The sequence below is a fragment of the Macaca thibetana genome, chromosome 8 (assembly GCF_024542745.1).
Source record: "Macaca thibetana thibetana isolate TM-01 chromosome 8, ASM2454274v1, whole genome shotgun sequence".
NCBI classification, from domain to species: domain Eukaryota; kingdom Metazoa; phylum Chordata; class Mammalia; order Primates; family Cercopithecidae; genus Macaca; species Macaca thibetana.
In genome coordinates this window covers 43583904-43596291 of record NC_065585.1, presented here as the reverse complement: position 1 = coordinate 43596291, position 12388 = coordinate 43583904, and the positions used below count along the sequence as shown (strand labels likewise).

The window sequence follows — 12388 nt, the reverse complement described above, 5'->3', positions numbered from 1 at the left end:
TTGCTTTTTCAGACAAAATGACAATGGAATCAGTTCTGTTTTGAATAATTTATTTCCCAACTTCTTTTAAGACACATATTCCAGAATTTGCTTAGTTTATTAGCTTAAGCCTAAGATATTTTTATCATAAAAGAGGAATATTATTCTGCCCTTCAGATTTTTTTGTCATCATAAAAGTTCAAAAATAAACAAAACATTACAGAAATATTTAACATAGAAAGCAAGAACCCCCCATAATCCTGTCAGGAAACCATTTTCAGAGACAAAGTTTGAGTCGTCTTTGTGCCCAGCCTTCCAAAGACTTTGAAATAAAAGAGCTAAAAATATAAACTCAATGGAGAGTTTCTGATGATCTAGAAAATACGCAGTGTTTGTTAGTGGATTGTCACTGTGTGCTGTCCTGCAGTATAACAGAAATAAATATTTCTGAATGAATGTGTTAAACAAAAAATGATTGTGGTTCATACCTGTTGTGTTATTTTAAATAATTGATATTCTCTTCTAAGTTGGGAAAAATCAGTGTTTTTCTTTTGTAAACTATATCATGTTTTTAAAAAAATATGAGGGACACTATTTAGAGCAGGGATCTGCACACTTTTTTTGTAATGAACTAGAGAGTAAGAATTTGAGGTTTAGCAGGCTATCATCTCTACCACAACGACTCAACTTTGCTGTTGTAGTACGAAAGCAGTCATAGACAATATGTAAACAAGTGAGTGCAGTTGTGTTCCAATAGACTTTATTTACAAAAACAGGCAGTGACAGGGATTTGGCCTATGGGCCATCATTTGCAAACCCCTGATTTTGAACAACCCTACCATGAGTTCTGCAGGCTTGAAAGCAAGAAGCAAAAGACAAAAAGTACTCCCTGTTATTAGGGAACTAGATTCTCAGGTGAATGTTTGAGTTTTGGATTTTCATGTTTTGAGATGCTTTATAGTAAGATACAGCTATCTGTAACACCTTGGTTAGACAACAAAACAAAACAAAAAAAGGTTAGGTATATATATGAATTGAACAAAATTATTTATTGCGTTGTTTTGTTGTTAGGGTAAAAATGGCAAATTCTATTCATTCTTAAGCTTCAAGCATTACCTAATTGCCAGCTAAGATCTACCAGGGGTTCTCCTGGTAGAGCGTTTTCTTGCACAATTGGCCAGGCACATCGTGGACTTTCTCCCCTTCCAAACCATCTGGTTTATGGGCCACTATTAGAAATGTTATATACGTTGTACTAGCAATGACCTTTGGTCTGGTCTCATCTCTTTTGCCATATGCTGTGTTTTGTCTCTAAAACAGTAAATATTGGTTAATATTGATGTGAAATGCTATTGATGTGAAATTGGTCAAAAAAGCAGAAATGTCCAAGTGAGTGGATCTGACCACTGTTTGTTTTCTTTCACAGTGGCACGTTTCAGTACACCCTGGAAGCCACCAAATCTCTCCGTCAGAAGCAGGGGGAGGGCCCCATGACCTACCTCAACAAGGGACAGTTCTATGCCATAACACTCAGTGAGACCGGAGACAACAAATGCTTCCGACACCCCATCAGCAAAGTCAGGGTAGGGGCCAAATTTCTCAGATAAAGTACAAAGGAATCCAATGAATGGAATGGCTACCTCACAGCCTTGTGGAATAGCATGGAAAAAAAGATAAAACCTTCAACATAAATAATTCTAGAACGAACGTCAGAGGGTTGGGGCAAGAGCACTTACCGGCTCGTAGTTTATCATTGTAATGAGTAACCAGTAAACCCCAGGGAAGGGACGTGGTTGGAACATGCTGTCTGACTGTATCCGAGGAATTTTCCCGCTTCACTCACTGCTTATGTGCTTCCTTGTTGTGGTTGTTTTCAATCAATGGGTCATAATTTTTCAAGTAAGTAGCTGTAAGTCAGAACCCCTCTGTGGGTGAGAAAGAGCTGTGTTCTATTCTGTAAAGGAAAATGCAGTTCACTCTGAATCCCTGGGCCCGGTGGAACTCGGTTTCAAAGCCTTCTGCAGCCCAGTGCTTTCTCAGGGTTCCAGAGACGAGGTACGATCCCCACCAGGAGTCACTTGGGGGAATTTTCAGATTCATGAGTGTTCGTTCTACTTGTGGGAAATGCAACTGGCTCTCCCTTCTCTGGAAGCCTGCCAGCTTCTGGTGTACGTGCTACTGCCAAGAAGGGAGAGGCCCGGTAATCCTTCTCTACTGAAAAGGAAAATGATAGCACAGCTCTGAAAAGAGGTGGAAGGATTTTCCTGATCTGTTGTAAAATGATTTATGCTGTTGTGTCCATGGTGCCCAGCCCACCTTATTTTAGTCACAGCTCCCTCCTCCTAACCACTTCAGAACACTTAAGAAAGGAGCACATGGTGTGCCTACAGCCCCAAACTCGGGCACACCCCCCAGTGCAGGTGGGGCACAGGTTCCACACAAGGCTGAGCTCACTGCAGTGAGAAAGTTGTGTGCCCATCAGGAGAATTAGTAAGTTCTAACGCTGTGGTCAAGACTGCAGTGGAGAATATGCCATCATCATAATAATAGCAAGAGTCATAAAATAACAATTTATATTTATTATCTTCAAGTGCCAGGTACTGTATTAGGTACCATCTGTCTAGTAACTCATTGAAACTGACAACAACCCTATGAAAAAGGCACTATTGTTTTTATGATATTACAGATAAGGAAACTGGGTGATAAAGTTTCAGAAGCTAGTAACTGGCCAAGGTTACATAGCTAAAAGGCAAGGGAACTAGGATCCACCCTAGGCCATCAGACTCCTGAACCCAACTCTCTTTACCATGAGGTTGCGCTGTGTTAAGCAGCATGGAGGCCTGAAGGCAGGCAAATGTTAGCCTGGATATATTTCTCTCTGGATATATTTCCTATAAATTACATCCTCCCCCTCTCGTATACGAGCATCTGGTAAGACGACGCTGAATAAATTTGCTTTTTTTTTAAGCCTTATAAATTCCAAGTGTTAATATAACTCGTATACACCCTCTTAACACCATTATCATCAACCTGGAAAAAATGGTGGGTGGTTAGTATTCTAAGGTCATGACAAGAGTTTGGAGTACAGGGACTTTCCCAAGAATTCTACTTTGCTGAAATCATGAAAATAATTTAATAAGGAAATTTTATTTCTTTATGTTCCATTTTGGCTGAAATGAAGAGTCCCCCCTTTTTTGTAAGGACTTCAACCTCTACCCTTGGAGACTAAGTTGGCACCTCAGAGTGGCTCGCTCTTACTCCCCAGCTCTGGGGCAGGAAGGAGAAATGTGTTTGTAACCTACCAGCATTTATTTCTGAGAACAGTGTTTCATTCCAAGTCAAAGCATGTAGGGCGTGGTAACAACAGTTTCAAACTGCTTTTTTCTTTATCATTGAAGAAATAAATTTCCATACCAAGAATATGCCATTATTTATGCTAATTTAGACACTTGCCAGAAAAAATATTACTTTAAATGTTATTGTTATTTTGAGACAGAAATAAATACCAGGAAGCCACACAGTAAGCTTTTACACATAAATGGAAAAGTTTGAGGCGTGGCAGAGGGTAGAATGAAAAGCTGGCTGAGCTCATAGTTGCACCAGCACAGAGAATGGTTTTCTTTGTTGTCATGTATCCAGTGCCTCTGAAGATCACACTGCTTGTGAATTTGAAACAATATGGATACATATTTCTACATGGTTTTCCTAACAAACATCTGCTTTCTTGTGTAAAAATTGTTTACACATACTTTAGGCAAGAGCCAGATTTCGAAGTGACAGCCAGCCACCAGCATGTATTTACTGTCTATTATTCGTCAAGTGCCAGGGTGAATGGCAGACACTGTTTCTGTCCTTGTTAGTTTGATGTTAATTGGGAAGACATTGCCATTGGCTGAATAATTGTAAATAAGTAAATGACTACTAATGTGTAAACTGCTACAAAGGAGAAGGTTGTTTTGGTTTTGGTTTTGGAGACAGGGTCTTGCTCTGTCACACAGGCTAGAGTACAGTGGCATGATCACTACTCATTGAAGCCTCATGGATCCTCCTGTCTTAGCCTCCCAAGTAGCTGGGACTTCAGATGTGCACCACCATGCCTGGCTTTTTATTTTATTTTATTTTATTTTATTTTATTTTGTTTTATTTTATTTTATTTTATTGCAGAGACAGGGTCTCACTATATTCCCCAGACTGGTCTTGAATTTCTGGACTCAAGAGATCTTCCCACCTCAGTTTCCCAAAGTGTTGGGATTACAGGCATGAGTTACCCAGCCCCGCCCTAAGAAGTTCTTAAGGAATGAAAGTCCATGAAATATTTTTCTGGAACAGTAGGAAGGTGCCTAAGAAGTGTTTTGGATTGCAGTGAGAGGAGGAGTATTCCTGATACTGTAATTAAAGGGTTTTATTTGGAAGAGGGTTGTTTTTGGTACCGTTTCCATTTCATAAGTGACGGTGAATTAATGTGTATTTAGTTTAATGAGGCTGTTTATAATTTAGAACTGAAAAGAGTTTTGAATTCTTATTTCTGCAAGATATAATTAGTTTCTCAAGCTCATTTTTAAAGTACATTCACATTAGATTTAAATAGATATCATAGTTGCTCTTGTGTTTTTCGGTGTATGAAATATCTGTAGTTTAGATCTATGTTCACCAGTATGAATTTGTCTTTTAGCATTTTCCTCATTTCCTTGGTATTTTTCTCATTAATTTTGATATTCCAGCCTGAGGCACTTCATTAGCCCACAAACAGATGTTTGCTTCTTTACAAATGGCATCACATTTTATGTTTAAGGAGTAGAAATTTCAAAAGAATGCTTGTTTCCAATGCAAGAAAAAAAAATTTGGGTGGGTTTCTGCTGACCTCACTAAATAATACATTTGCTGATAATTGGTTGATCTGGTTGTTTATAACCTCCTGGTAAAACTGATGTAGGACTCTTTTTTTTTCCTTCATGCTGTTCTTATTTTTCAATCATTTTTTGAGTAGGTCCATTTTATAACAAAACAGACATACAACCAAGCTTGTCTGGGCTTTTCTAAAGCAAGAAAAGCAACATGACACAAAAATACCTCTGGTAGAACTTCCAGAACTGGAGACTGAGGCAACAGAGGCACTGAACAAAAAGTAAGCTCCACGATTCTTCCCTCTGCAGAGTGTGGTGATGGTGGTCTTCAGTGAAGACAAAAACAGAGATGAACAGCTCAAATACTGGAAATACTGGCACTCTCGGCAGCATACGGCAAAGCAGAGGGTCCTTGACATTGGTAAGTTGACCTTGACTTCCCTGTATAATCCTTGATAAACTGACATGTTGTCTCGATGCCAAGGGGAGCCCGGCGCAGTAATCACAGCTGGAGCCACAGAGCTCTTGTGATGTGCCAGGCACGAGTCTATGTCAGGCCATTTAGTGCAGATCAGACTGAGTAACCAAAATCAGGCTAAGGCGAGAGCAAAGCATTTTCTATTCTATGAAAGTCAACTGTGTCTCATAAAATCATAGTCATATATTTAGATTTGCAATGACCATTTCAATTCCTAAGACGTGTTTTCATGGCCTCTCCATTTGAACCTAATAGGCAGTCAGCAGGTCAGATGAACTCTTATCCCTGTGACATAAATAAACTCAAGCTCATGTGACCCTAAAGGCATTTGGCAAAGGTCACGTGACTACACAGTGAGTTTCTAGTTCCCTGTCCAGTGTTTTTTCCATTTCAACACACGCCTAGTGTATGCAATGCTAGGTGGTCAGGCAAGTGAACCGTTTAAAGAAGAAGTGAATCTGCCAGGAGTCTGTATACCCCTAAACATGAGGTCTGTTCTGTACAGACCAGCAGCCCCCTGGATGGCACATCACTCGGGGTTCAGTCTGGAAGGCAACACCCATGCCCAGTAATTCACTGGGCATGAGTCCATTGCCAAGGTTGGAGAGGCTGAAGGCACAATGAGACAACTCAGCTATTACCTGCAGGGCTGGAGAATCAAAGGGAGGAGGAGGTGGGTGTTGGAGGAGCCACCCAGCAGGAGCTGGGACCACAGAGAGAGCTGCTTTCCAATGGGAGATGAAAGCACAGCAGAATCACTGCCAGAGACATTCTCAATGCCAAGAAGGAGGAGAAGAACTGTCCTGGCTTCTTTCTGCCTCCTGATCTCTTGCCAGTGCCTCCCATTGGCAGAATTTAACTCAGAGTCAAAGGGCACATTAACCCAGAAAGTGCAGTTTGCAGAATCAACCTCTGAGATGCAGAGCAAAGCAGGGGAAGTCAGGGAATAGATCTTAAAGGCTCCAAAAATTACTTAAAAACAGACAGTAATGTATGTGTTTCCAAATAATTTTAAGACTGTTTCCATAAGAAGTAAGTCATTTCTCATTTGTAGACTTTATTACTCCATTTTGCTGACTAAGATGCTGCAGTCCAAATGAGTGTGGGCTAAGTGAAGGTTCCCATCATGTTGGGTATGAAAAGGTATTACTGAGCCTTGCAAAGGATGATTACTTTGATTTCTTACACACTGCAGTGAGGACTTTTCAGATCTTCCATTTCACCCTGGCTAGGACTCCTTGACCACAATGGCAGATTTTAGTGACTAGGATAGGGTCAGAGACTCACCGTAGAAGATATTGAAACTAGTTACTGGTTTTTCTTGCAAAATAGTTAAGCCGCTCCTCACCCCTGCATCACACACATACACCTATTGTATTAACTAGTCAAACATATTTATCGAATAAACAAGGAAACTGGGGCCTAGGAAGGCTCACTGGCCTATATCACATGACTCCCCCTCAGATAATTAGTGCAACAACCGGGATAAGATCTGTCTTCCTGACCTGGGTTGATAAACTAAACCAAGACCTGGTGACTAGGACGGGGATTGGGGATACTTGCCTTAACCTGTTTAGTTAAATCTGCATAGAGCAGAGGAACAATTTTATTTTATTTAAAAAGTTAGCCTTAAAATTATTACCCAAGAAAATGAAAGGAGCAATTAAAGAGAAATATGGCGTGGGTCCAAATAAGGCAAATAATAAAAGCATTTTACTGGCATACCTGTTGATCCAACTTTGATATCGTTACAGGGTTTACTTTTCTGAGACTAGAATGATTTTTCAGATCTTGTGAGACTTCAAATCTTCTCTTCTTTATCATCTCTTGCCTGCCTTCAGACTTTTCTTTCTGTATACACGTGTGTCCCCACAGACACACACATGCTTTGTCTCTGAGATTCGTGACATTTACTAAGTAGCTTCTGGGTAGCTGGGTGACTTGCTTCCAACCTGAGAACAAGGCATTAAATCCATCAGTTAGCTTCAATGAGACATGTATTTTCTGAGCACAGTCTCTACCCCAACTTCAACCTGACATCTGCTCACATAGAGTGAGAAAATATGCAAAAATCTCATATAATTCATTCTTCTGCTAGATTAAAAAAATCAAATCATGCATTTCTCTGCCAGTGGGTTGTAAACACCATTTCCCATGTAAAGGAGCGCCGATGGTGTCCTGGCACATATGTCTGCCTGTTGCACCATCATCTGCTTTAACTCTGGAGTGTGATGTTGAGAAGGTCACCCCTTGTCTCCACAAGGAGTATCATGGAAGGTTATCACTGCCTGCAGAGGGTGAAGGAAGGCAGAGTGGGTGGGCCATACATTTGCCAGTTTTGGTTAGGAGCCTTCTAATGGCCTAAACAATAAAATAAAAAAAGAAGTATCCGGAATTATTTGATGCATTTCTTTTTCGAAACCTCCGTGAAGCTGGAGGTTAAACTCAGGGCTCAAAAGTCGCAGTTCCCAAATCTCCACTAGCATCTATGGTCTGCAGATCCAACCAAGTCAGCCAGGCAGTGACCCTGAAGCTGGAGTTAGAGACCAAGATGAGGGCCCCTTAGCTAAAGCAAGGGTTATTTTTTAAAAATTGATACATAATAATTATACATACTTATGGAATACCTGTGATATTTTGATACAGGCATACAATATGCAATGATCAAATCAGGGCATTTAGGATATCCATCGCCTCAAACATTTACCATTTATTTGTGTTCAGAATATCTCAAATCTTCTCTTCTAGCTATTTTGAAATATACAATAAATTATTGCTAACTGTAGTCACACAGCTCTGCTGTTGAATGCTGGAACTTATTCCTGCTATCTAACTGTGTTTGTACCCATTAACCAATCTCTCTTCATCCCGCCCTCCCCGTCACTCTTCCCAGCCAGGGTGACCTCAAGTGATCTGCCTGCCTTGGCCTCCCAAAGTGCTGGGATTATAGGCGAGAGCCACCGCACCTGGCCAAAATAACCCATTTTCTTGTTTAAAAGCCGAGATGCTAAGAGGGAATAATTTTATGCAAGGTCACACATGTGATAAGTGGTATGTAGGTAGGATAGAAACCCAAGAATGCCAAAATGTGCACCATTTTTTATTTTTATTTATATTATTTATTTACTTATTTATTTATTTTTGAGACGGAATCTCACTCTGTTGCCCAGGCTGGAGTACAGTGGCACAATCTCTGCTCACTGCAAGCTCCGACTCCCTGGTTCAAGCGATTCTCCTGCGTCAGCCTCCTGAGTAGCTGGGGCTACAGGCACGTGCCACCACACCCAGCTAATTTTTTGTATTTTTAGTAGAGATGGAGTTTCACAGTGTTAGCCAGGATGGTCTCGATTTCCTGACCTCGTGATCTGCCCGTCTCGGCCTCCCAAAGTGCTGGGATTACAGGTGTGAACCACTGCACCCCGCCATTAAAAAAAAAATATTTGAAGCTCTCTCTCCACCATATACCGCCTTTGTATTCCAGCCTCTAGCCAGTTCTTGGCATCCACCAGGCCATCTACATGGAGAGTGGCTGATTTACAGACGTCCTGATTCTTTGGTCTGTGCCTTCCTCTCCAGATGTGGAGGATGTTTTGCAGTCTGAGTGGTGGACCTCTTGGCTCCTGCTGGTTCTGACACTGGTGGAAGCCAGTTTGATACGCGGTTCTTGTACATTGGGTCATAAACTGTTTGGCAGGAGTTGGGGGCAGGGGAGGAAAACATTAGCAATGAGCTCTAACTTGATATAAGTAAACCAAACAAACCCAGGCCCCAAGTGGATTCTGCTGCTTTTCAAAACACATAAGCAAAGTCCTCTAAGTCTCACAAGTTCATTCTTGTAAGCTCCTTGAATAACAACAATTATTCAAGGTCATAAATAAGTTTACATTCTGCAGTCCCAGGAGCATTCCTGTATCAGTTATACCTCCTGTGTGGAATCACCACTTAAATTAAATTTGCAGTTTGATTTCCTCTGAGTGAGAAAGCCCCTTTAAAAGAAGACATGGAGTTAGGAATGGCCCCATATTAGTTAACACTGGTTTCAGGAAAAGCATAGTTATTCCATATTCATTCTGCAAAAGTTTACTGAACACCTACTATGTGCCAGACCCTTTGTTAGGCACTGGCAACACAAATGTAATTAAGGCAGAGCCCTGTACTCAAACTGCTCAAGACTAAGGGGCAAGAAGATGACTAGCTGAGATACCACGTGGTAAGTGGCAGCATAGAAGAGCGCTTCCCAGAGAAGTTTCTGAGACTCATCTGAAAGGATAACTAGGGCATGTGAGGTCAAAAAGGTAGGGAAGGGTGCTGCAAGTCGTGCAATAGCACATTCATAGGTACGGTAATCAAGACAAACAAAAGTGGGACTGAGGCCGGGTGTGGTGGCTCACGCCTCTAATCCCAGCACTTTGGGAGGCCGTGGTGGCCAGATCACTTGAGGCGAAAAGTTCTAGACCAGCCTGGCCGACATGGTGAAACCCCCTCTCTACTAAAAATACAAAAATTAGCGGGCATGGTGGCAGGTGCCTACAATCCCAGTTACTCAGGAGACTGAGGCAGAAGAATCCCTTGAATCCAAGAGGTAGAGGTTACAGTGAGCCCAGATCACACCACTGCACTCCACCCTGGGCAACAGAGCAAGACTCTGTTTCAAAAAAAAAAAGTGGGACTGACAAATTATTTAATAAAGTCTGATAACACTATTAGCCAAGGTAGGAAGGGTGGATACTCTCATGCATGCTAGTGAGACTGCTAGTTGATTTGACCCATGCAGAGAGTAGGGTGAAAGAAGAAAGTACATGGGGCTGTGGAAAGGCTTACATTTTTAAAGGGGATCTTAGAATGGCAGGGAGATGAAGCATAGATGGAATTTTCTGGTCTCAAACTCTGAAAGAAACCCTGGTTAAGCTGTTTTTATGTGTCACAGGCTGAAGCCCTGGGTCCCCAATAGAGGCTGACTGAGCCCAGGGAGGATTCTAGGGGTCCACAGACCCAGAAGGCTCTGAGTGTTAGAGGTTCATTGATTCTTGACACCTCAGTCCTGGTGGCAAACCTCAGAGCTGCGGATAGAACGTTAGGGAAATGCTATTTGAGTTCTTCTGTGATCACCCACCTCACCGTGTTTGCAGATGAACATCACTAAGCCAGAAGTGGAGCTCAGAGTTTCTTACTCTTTGTTGCTTTAACGTATCTTGGCTCTACAAAGTCTTGTTTTACAGTTTTGTTGGGGAGATATTCAAGTGTGTGTGTGTGTGTGTGTATGTATGTGTATTTTTACTTTTTTATACTGAGGTTTATCATGAATATCTTGTTTAGCCATGTTTTCCTGTTGTTGAATGAGGAAGATTTTAGAGATCCAAGATGTGTAAGAGAGGGTAATAATAGAAATTATACCTGCAAATAGCCATTCATCCAAGTGGCTGTGTTACATTTGCACATCAGTCCTCCCAGAATAAGGACAGACAGTAGAGAATGTGCAGAAGTAATAGTCAAATAGAATACTGTGATAAAATGAACTTTCTCTGGAATGAGTTGCAGTGCTTGATACTGGAGGCTTTGGATAACCACTGGGGATTTTTGGCAGGTCTGTAATGGAATATGTGTATTTTAGGGGGTAATTCTAAGCCAGCATGTGGGATGGATGCAGTGAGGGATGGACTGGCAATAGAAGACCAGCAATAGCCAGGCGAAAGACTGGGATTGGAGGCATGAATTGCACAGGGGAAATACAAAATTAACCCAGAGTGAGAGACAAACTGTAGAGCTTATAGAGCCTTGATGACTGATTGGCTGTGGGGGATACAGGGGAAGAAAAAGATTATGTAGAAAAGCGCAGCTTTGCTAAAGGGTTGGATGTCCTCCCCAGAGGCACGGGAGACAGAAGGAGCAGCATGGCCAAGTGTTGGGGGAATGGAGGTTGGCCAGGTACTGAGTTCAGCCAGGGGCGTGTTGATTTTGAGGCACCATCTACACACAGAATAGTCTGGGAGTTTCCCAGGACTTATTTGCACAGTGGAGTTACCCTGTTTTGCACAGTGTGTGAGCCATTTAAAAAATCTTTAAAATGGATCACAAATAAAAACGTTAACTGGACTAGGTATCAATCAAATCTCCTCAAATAGTGGATAATTCCAAAACCACGTTCTCGGGAAGGCATATTTTTCTATTTGTTACCTTTCAAACAGGGAAGGGAAATTAGAAGAGGAGGTTCAACAACCAACATTAACTTCATAGAGCGAAAGCCAGAAGCTACAACAGTTAATTGGTAGCACATTCATATATAACTTCTCCCTATGGAAGAGAACTAAGAATTCCTTTACTACTTTCTGGTGCAGATGTTCCAAAATAATGCACGTAACAGTTCTTGTGCTTTCAGAATGGGCAGTACAGGTTGTGATGTAATGAGCCTGATTCCATAAACACATCCAAATAAACATCATTACTTTATAGTCACATCCAGTGTAAGCATTATTGATACAAGGTTGTAGTTAATTATGAAATAAACTGTACGCCCTTTATTCAATGTCTGTCTTTAATGTTGGTTTGCAGTAATCTTTCCTGTATCAGGATTTATTAGTTACATTGTTAATATTAATCCTATAGATTTCCATGGTAATTAGCAGGCAATTATAGTACAATTTCAGTTATTAGCATGTGATTATAGGATTTTCGTCTGTGTCCTAATACAAATCTATTTCTTAAGAGTTAGTGTTTAAATTGTGTTCTGTTGAAAGTAGTTTTATAGTAAGGTCACGCTTTTTTGAAAACTTAAGCTTTCAAAATGAAATGAAAACATTTCTTCGCTTTTGATTCTCCATAGTTCTCTTTGAGGGAAAAGGAAGCCTCTCAAAAGACTCTTGATCACAGACTTTAGTTGACTTCTGTGAATGATTCAGCATGGCTGTCCTGTTAAGGTCTAGAAGCTCTTTTTAATCTGGATTCATGCTCCACTTTCAAACAGGAATCATAATTAAAACCAAAGGACAGTTTATTTTAACTGTTAAAAAAAATAGGCCGGGCGCGGTGGCTCAAGCCTGTAATCCCAGCACTTTGGGAGGCCGAGGCGGGCGGATCACGAGGTCAGGAG

The 12388-nt window shown here is 41.2% G+C and overlaps 2 protein-coding genes across 5 annotated transcripts in view; one reads left to right on the top strand and one right to left on the bottom strand.

The window, feature by feature from the left end:
* ZNF706 (zinc finger protein 706) overlaps positions 1-12388 on the bottom strand; it is a 664654-nt gene that overhangs the window by 390995 nt on the left and 261271 nt on the right. The window lies entirely within an intron of this gene.
* GRHL2 (grainyhead like transcription factor 2) overlaps positions 1-12388 on the top strand; it is a 184447-nt gene that overhangs the window by 83202 nt on the left and 88857 nt on the right. For both annotated transcript variants that reach the window (XM_050800695.1, XM_050800696.1), the window contains exons 6-7: positions 1406-1562; positions 5133-5244. In XM_050800695.1, coding sequence (XP_050656652.1) covers positions 1406-1562; positions 5133-5244 — 269 coding nt within the window. The remainder of the gene's footprint in view (positions 1-1405; positions 1563-5132; positions 5245-12388) is intronic.